This window comes from Tupaia chinensis, unplaced genomic scaffold (assembly GCF_000334495.1).
Source record: "Tupaia chinensis unplaced genomic scaffold, TupChi_1.0 Scaffold000047_1, whole genome shotgun sequence".
NCBI classification, from domain to species: domain Eukaryota; kingdom Metazoa; phylum Chordata; class Mammalia; order Scandentia; family Tupaiidae; genus Tupaia; species Tupaia belangeri.
This window is the reverse complement of record NW_006159505.1, coordinates 1,327,142-1,335,551: the sequence shown is the minus strand read 5'-3', so window position 1 is coordinate 1,335,551 and position 8,410 is coordinate 1,327,142. Positions and strand designations below refer to the sequence as shown.

The window sequence follows — 8,410 nt, the reverse complement described above, 5'->3', positions numbered from 1 at the left end:
TTCATCACCTTCTCTCTCTCTCTCTCTCTCTCTCTCTCTCTGTCTGCTTCCAACAAGTGCATGTATTCTATAGCAAAATTAAGTTTTTAAAAAAGCTATATTTTGGTCCAAGTCTATTTACGTCAAAGGAAAAAGATCTCACCTCTGACATTAGACGGTTTGTTTTAACAATTCTAAGGACCAATAATTTACAACTTTGAGTCTATAAACGATGGCTATAGAAAACTACTTTTGTTAACAGTACAAAAAGTTGTGTTCACCTAAAGCTATAAATTGTGTTTATCAGAGAAAGCTGAATTTTTCTCAGTAGCTGTAATATTGAATCCACTGACTAGACATCACTGATCTCTCACCAGTTAGGATCAGGAGTATAAAAACGGTCCAGATTCTCAATTCTGTTTTCTTACTTGTATAGTTTAGGCAAGTAAAGAGAAACTGCAGTTACAGAAGAAACATCTTTACAACATAATACAGGGTTTCGATTTTAATTTTTTTTAACCACACAGGTTAGGAAGATACCTGGAAATAGCTTTGCTTTCTTCGACGAGGTGTATTAGACTCTACAGGGATGGGTTCCTTTAAACCTTTCTGGAGTCTGTTTATTCTTTCAGCCTGTACTACCCCTGGAAGAAAGAATTCCATGGGTGTTCTCTCACTATATAAAATAGGATTTATTATCACTTGTCCTAAAATAAACTCCTTTCAGTTTCAAAAAGAGACTCCTACTTTTAGTATACTAGTTTAGGAGAAGAGGCCAACAGTTGTCATCCCATTCATGAACTTAAATTTGAATCTAAAATCTCTTTAACTTCAATGCCACAGGCTTCAGCCACCATAACCTTATCCAGGAAGCTACATTTCTACCCTCTTCTACCCTACCCACTCCCTGTACCCTCCAGCCCAAGTTCATGATTTCTCAGCTTCTGCCTCAACTGGAAAAGGTGGGAGGGTCTGTTAGCTGGCACAGATCCATTGAAAGACTTACGACAAGATGAGGCAACAGCCAGAATCCCATTCCTAAGGATGCACCTTTAGGAAGCAACACAGCCGTGTTACCCATAACGACTGAAACATAGGGTATGGGCAACTGTGTTAGCCATAATAACTGAACACAGCCGTGTTACCCATAATAACTGAAAACAACCCAAGTGCCCAACCATGTAACAAGACTTAAATGTCCACAGGTTCGTGCCTTAGAACTGTTTCCTAAGGTGATAAAGGTGGCACATCGCTGTGTCCCAGGCAACACAGCTCACATACTGAGCACGACCTGTGATTAGCACACTGCATCTGGGCTGGGGCGTTCCTGAAATTGGATACCATCCCAGGGAGATGGGGCCCTTAGGCAGGAGGGGGGGGGCTCCACGCCCATCTGCGTGGTCTCGTTCCCTCACACCTCAGCTCTGGGACTACTGGGAAGACCCCTGCAGACACTGCTGCTTCCTGGATCCTTCTGCGTGGATCTGTTGCTGGGTGCAGCCAATGGTGGTTGCATGAGTTGATGGTCTAGTCTAAGGGTCAGTAAACTTCTGTAAATATTTCAGGTTTACAGTCCATAGGATCTCTGTCATGTAGACTCACCTCTGTTGTTTTAGTGTAAACAGCCAGAGACAGTATGTAATGGATGAGCATGACTGTGTTCCAGTGAAACTGTATTTTGTAAAAACAGGTAGTGGGGCTGACCTGGCCCACAGAGCATAGCCTGTCAAGCCCTGGTCAGGTCGAACTTGAGGCCACTCAGGCAGGGTAGATGCTGCAAACTAACAGTACAGATGGACAAGCAGAAGGGTTCTGCTGAGATGGACAGAGTTACAGCAACTGGAAAGAGTCATCATTATGCTTTCTTCTATGATTACACTTTTCCAGAAATCTTAGAAAATCTAACCAGTGGTTTGGGACTCAGACTTTGTATATTCAGACGTTCCTTGTTTACTGCCACCCTCCCTCATCCCTCCACATCCACAAATCTACCCTGAGCCTCCCGTTCCCTTTGTTAATACCCAAGACCTGCAGCAGGAAGAAGAGACAGCTGACCAGCCACTCCTCCCCAAACAGCAGCAGGAGCAGAAGTAAGTGGTACTCACTTGAATAATAAGTTAAGACCAAAGAGGGTAAACATCACTGCCATGTAGCCAACAATGCCAGTGGCATAGCTGATTTTATAGATCAGCAGGCACCACTTGTAAACCAACCTGGAGAAAGGAGACAATGTTAGCACAGCCGACGCGGACTCTGACCTCAGGGGCCATGGGCCCAACGGAATCCCTCATTCCCTCATCAGTGGAGACATCAGGCCCTTTGCTCAGGACTTACTGAGCAACTTCAGTTATTGCCCAAAGCTGTTCGGTCCCTTAACTGCAGAAATACCTCCATGTACCAGGGAACTAGTGCTTTGCCTTGGGTCGTTGGAAAAGTCATGACATATTTTTCTGTGTTTTTTTTTTTTTATGCAAACAATGCATAACTTTTCCTATGACCCAATATTTTCCATCTCAGACCAAGGAAAGAAAAGAGATCCCCCAAAAGAGGTTTCATTCTCAAACAAAAACAACAACAAAAGAGCACAGCTGACTTCAGACTGCTGTATCAACTCAAGGGCAGGTTAGTTGTATGAGGAAGCAAAAACCAGGAACCATGTATGTTCAGAAGAGACCAGGCGAGTTGTTTCGTGTCAGGAAAGAAAATTGAAGAGAAGGTGAATCAGAGGTAGAATTAGCTAGCGGCTAATTTATATGTGGGCCTGGTAAGTCTGAATACAGCTTTTTCCTATCCACGGGCATTAATAATGATGGAAGTGATGCCTAATAAATTTGCTTCACAAGTTTTATTTTTTCATTCCTGGAGAAGAAGGGATAAGGAAGGAAATACTCAAATGGACCTCTGAACTGGACAGGTGTGTGGTGGTGGCAGCAGTGGAGTCAGGCTGCTCATGCCCCTGAAGGAGGGGTAGTGCGCCCCAGGACCCAGTGAGGAGCAGTGCAGAATCTGGTGGGGTGACCCTGGCTAGATTCAGAGAGCAAACGTGGCTCTCCGTGCACCGGGTCCTCATAGCAGGAGCCGCTGTTCTGTCTGCGACAAGCGCCATAAGCAACGTAGCAATCTGCTTGAATAACCAGCAGAAGGCTGGCTGGTCCCACGTGTTCACTACCAACCCTGCTGTGCCCCAGCGAGGAAGCTCAAAGTTCCCCTGCCTGTGCCTCCCCACTATGGTGATTCAGGCTTCTCGAGCTAGGAAAGACCCAAACATTTTGCAGGGTTGCCCTCAAAAACCAACCACAGCTCCATGATCCAGAGTTCTGCACTGATCATAAGGAAAAGACACCACAAAAAAGACAGAATTTTATGTCAACCCATAGTTTCTTTTAAATTCTATCTAACTTTATTTATTAACTTATTTTACTTTGACTAGAGAGGGACGAGTGAGAGAACAAGAGAGAAAGTGGAGGCAGCAGGTAGCGTGATGGTTAAGAGTGCTAGACTCCCACATGGCCAACTGTGGTTCGAGTCCTGGACCTGGCAGCTCGCTTTCTCACTTTCCCTCTCTTTCTCTCTCTCACTCTGTCCCTCTCTGGTAAAATTAAAATCATCAATTAATTAATTAAAGTTAAATAAAAAAAATTCAAAAAAAAAAAAAAGAAGGAAAGAAAGTGAGAAAGCAAGCCGCCAGGTCTGGGACTCAAACTATAGTCGGCTATGTAGGAGTCCAACACTCTAAACCACCATGCCACCTGCCAGCCCCTCAACCTATAAGTTGGATTAAGTGAAGTTTTATTAGCTGAGTAATAGCTAACCTCAGGTGAGTCAAATCACCTCTCTAGGCAAGCTTAATTCTTTATATGTTCATTAAATGTTGCAAGACTAAATGAGCGTTTATGAAAGTGCTTTGAAACTGCAAAGCACTATTACATGTTAGTTATTATTATAAAAAATGTCCCATGGACCAGCGGATGGCATAATGGTTGCATTGCTGGACTCTCACGTGGTCAACCACAGTTCAAGTCCTGGACCTGGCAGCTTACACTCACTCCAGGAACGTATGCATGCCCAAGACCCCAAGAGGAGAATGGAGGAGAGGGGGTTGGGGTGTGGCCATTTCCCCAGGGATGTGATTTCTCACTTTCTGTCTCTCTTTCTCTGACTTTCTGGTGAGCACACAAGCCCTATAGCAAAGACCTTTCAAAAAAAAAAAAAAAAGAAAAGAAAAGAAAAAAACCCTTAAAATAAAAAAAAAGGTCTCTTAATATAGATACGATTTTGATTATTTTAACCAGACATGGATAGTTACTTGAGGACACTCAACATGCTTTATTATACATTTTATTCATATAACCCTACATGAAATAGAAATTATTATCCCATTTTTAGAGATAAGAAATTCGAGACCCAGGGACCAGCAGTTAGCGTAATGGCTATGTCGCTGGACTCCGACATAGTCAACCACGGTTCAAGTCCCGAACCTGGTGGCTTAAACTCAAGCCGGGCACGTGTGTGTGCGTGCCCAAGATCCCGAGAGGAGAATGGAGAAGGGACTGTAGTGTGGCCATCCCCCCTGGGGGATGATTTCTCGCTTTCTGTCTCTCTGTCTGTCTGGCGAGCGGGCGCGCCCTATAGCAAAAACTTCTCAAAAAAAAAAAATTCAAGACCCAGAAAGGTGAGGTCATACAGCTAACGAGCGGCAGGGCTGGGGTTCCAACCTATACCCATCTGGCTCCAGGGTCTGTATCTTCTCTAGAGGCCCTTAAAGGAAACTACCAAAGCCAGAGGGAGCTTCTGGAGCTCCAACTTCACCTTGTACCAGGAAACTCAGGCTTGCGGTAAAAACGAACATGAAGCCACGGGAAGAGGACCAAGTTGCAACTTGGAAGACCCTAGATCCACTGGTCACAACTTTGCAGAGGGCCAGTTGGTCTGAGAGGCTCTGACCGGTGCGCACCTTTGTCACAGCACTTAGCAACTGCCCTGCAGCAGGTGCTTGCCCATGCACCTCCTCCACTAAACGCACACTCCCTCAGGGCGGGGACCATGTCACCATGTCTTAGCCAGCTCTGTATCCAGCGTTCAGTACAGGGCCTGGCACATAGCAGGCGCTTACTAAGTGGATTAATTGGGAAAGCTCTCCTTCTTCTGTCAAGGGCAGATATTAAATGACCTCACAAGCAGGTTGGGAGGATCAAATGAGAGATGGATTTGCATAAAATACAAAGAATTACATAGGAAGCAGCTGCTTTGTGACCCTAAGAGAAAACACTGTGTGCTGGAAAAAATAAATTTTTTTTTTTTGGAGAGGTTTTTGCTATAGGGCGCGTGCACTCACCAGAAAGAGAGAGACAGAGAGATAGAAAGCGAGAAATCACCCCCCCCCCGGGGGGGATGGCCATGCCACAATCCCTTCTCCTCCATTCTCCTCTTGGGATCTTGGGCATGCACACATACATGCCTAGTATGAGTTTAAGCCACAAGGTCCGGGCGTGGTCAGCTACATGGGAGTTCAGTGACATAGCCATTACACTAACTGCTGATCCCGCTGGAAAATTTTTTAAAATCTGCTATAATTCATTTATTCAACAAAAGCTCATACAACAGGCTACTATGTGCCTGGCTCTGTGATGGGCTAGACATACAGTGACAAACAACATAGATGTAGTTCCTGATCTCACAGATATAGTTCAGTGAGGGAGACTGGTACTCAAAATAATACTTAGTTATGAGCTGTGGTAAGTTCTGTGAAGGAAAACTAAAGGGCATTATGAGAGAATATAACAAAAATTTTAATTTAGAGATCAGAGAATGTTCACAGAAGAAAATAACATTTAAAATGATCATCAGGATTTGCTTATGTATTTTGCTTATAATATAAATATACCTTGCTATCAACCATAAAGTAAGATTTAGGGGGGACCAGCAGGTGACATGGTGGTTAAGATGCTAGACTCCCACACAGTGGACTGTGGTTCGAGTCCTGGACCTGGTGGCTTGAAAATCATGCATGTGTGCATGTATGCCCAAAAGCCCTAGAGGAGAATGCAGGAAAAGGGACTGTGGCACGGTCACGCCCCCAGGGTGATTTCTCACTTTCCCTCTCTGTCTTTCTCTGGTGAACACCCATACCTGATGGCAAAAACCTAGAGAAGGAAGGAAGGAAGGAAGGAAGGAAGGAAGGAAGGAAGGAAGGAAGGAAAAGGAAAAGGAAAAGGAAAAGGAAAGGGAAGGAAAAGGGAAGGAAAGCTTTAGGAAAATACTTGCGAGTTTTTCTTTAACTGTGACTAGAGGGCTGGGCCTCCCAATCAGCTTGTTTTAGGAGGGCCCCACACCACAAAATTCTGGCAGACAAAAACTGCACCTCCCTCCTGTGCAATCCAACCCCTCAGCTTCAGGAAACCCAGGCTCTTCCCCAACTCCTAAACTCTCACCTTGGGGTGGTCTGAACTAGAGGTTTTCGGGTGGCTCGGAAGGTGACAAAGGCTGTGACGGCAGAGAACAAGATCCAGATCACTAGGAACCTCCACCAGTGCAGCTTCACTGTGAAATAGAGGGGAACAACCCACATCTGAAAGAGGGTCACCATCTGAAACACAAACACAAGCACTTCAGCTCTCGCCAGCTCCCTCTGCAGCTGCAGCCACAAGTCCAGGTGCATCTCGATTTCTACCTTAGCCTGTCCTCTCCCACATTTCCAGTTCTGGGTAAAGATGGCCCTGCCAGTGATCGAGGTTAGACACCTGGGCCCATGCTCCTCTCCCAAATTCACTTTTGCTCAAGAGTTTCTTGGCTGGACGCTTTCCTTTCCATTTGAGTCTTGCTGTCTCTTACCTGGCTGACTGCAACTACCTCTTTGTTAGTCTCTGCATTCACTATCCCTCCCTCCAAATGGTCCTTCCCACTGCACCTGAGAGGTATCTCTAACGCATGACCTTGACTGAGTCACTTCTCTGCTGAACACCTGCTAACGGTCCCCTACATCTGGATACCATCTAACATCCTTAGCCAAGAAGTCAAATCCCCCAAACTAAAATTTCAAGGGCCACCTTCTACCACTGCTCATGCCTTTAGTCCAGTTGTGTCCCTCAGGCTGAAACATCCTTCCCACATGCCTGTCTCATAATATCGTACCTCAGACAAGGAAGTCCCTCCACCCCACCTTTCCAGGTATTAGTACTCATGACCTTCCAGTGCTATGAAGCATTTTTTCTGCCATCATTACAGCACAAGGCTGGACTCAGCTGCACTCTGCCTGGATGTGGGTGCCCTGAGGAAGACCTAGGCCACATTCCTGCCTCCTCTAGGAACCTGGCATGAGAGGTCTTCGATAAATGTGTATAAAGAAAATAAGAAGGAAGACAGACTAGAGTAAGACTCCCTAGGAGGGAGGCACATTTCTGTTTAAAGAGAGCCTATTTCAGGCTCACAGGTGGCACGGAGGTTATGGTGGATCCCACAGGGCCAACTGCATCAGACCTTGAAAATCATTCTGGGCGCATGTACATGTATGCCCCAAATCCCGAGACTGGAAGAGAAGGGATTTCAGGGTGGCCATCTCCCCTGGGGGGGTGGGGAGTGATTTCTCACTTTCTCTTACTTTCTCTCTGATGAGTACATGTACACTACAGCAAATAAAAACAAAAAAAAAAAAAAAGAGAGAGAGAGGGAGAGAAAGAGAGAGGGAGAAATTTAAGTGTGAATCCAGATACAGGTATTTGCTGTGTTACCTTAGCCAAGTCACTTAACCCCGGTAAGCCTCAGTTCTCTCAACAATGAATTGGAGCTGTGTCTGTCTACTCATAACGTTGTACAGGTTAAGTCAGTCACTGCTGGAGAGCACGCAGAACAGCACCTAACGATGTGAACACTCACTGTAAACACTGCAATAAGTACAACTGGAACTCCAGCATTATAGTTCTTATATCTAAGTGCAAGTCTGATAAATATTTTTAAAAGTACTGTTACATACTTCATATTAAACACTCACTGAATGAGAGCTCTTATTATGGCTTTACATGATTGAAAATGCATAAAGTCACACACACAAATGAGCAAAGACCAGAATAAGGCAGCCAAAATAATCGGTATTTTAGGACCAGAGATGGCATAACGGTGATGTCACTGGACTCCCACGTAGTCAACCATGGTTCCAGCCCTGGACGCAGAGACTTAAAACTCACACCAGGCACGTGTGCATGCAAGCTCAAATCCTGAGAGGAGACTGGAGGAGAAGGGATTGCAGCCTGGCCATACCTCCTGTGTGTGGGGAGGGGTGATTTCTCGCTTTCTGTTTCTCTTCTCTCTGGCAAGTGCACGCTCCCTATAGCAAAAATCTCTCTCAAAAATCAGCAACAGCAGCAGTAGCTGCAGCAGCACTTCAAAAGGGATGGGGCGCAGCCGCCGGACGGCCCGGGGCTCCCACCCCTGCGTG

At 45.5% G+C, this 8,410-nt stretch overlaps 1 protein-coding gene across 1 annotated transcript in view; it reads right to left on the bottom strand.

Annotated features, from left to right (window-relative positions):
- RNF121 (ring finger protein 121) overlaps positions 1–8,410 on the bottom strand; it is a 73,740-nt gene that overhangs the window by 16,043 nt on the left and 49,287 nt on the right. The window contains exons 4-5 of the mRNA XM_006140938.3: positions 6,411–6,565; positions 2,085–2,192 (exon numbers count right to left, since the gene is read on the bottom strand). Of these exons, the coding sequence (XP_006141000.1) occupies positions 2,085–2,192; positions 6,411–6,565 (263 nt within the window). The remainder of the gene's footprint in view (positions 1–2,084; positions 2,193–6,410; positions 6,566–8,410) is intronic.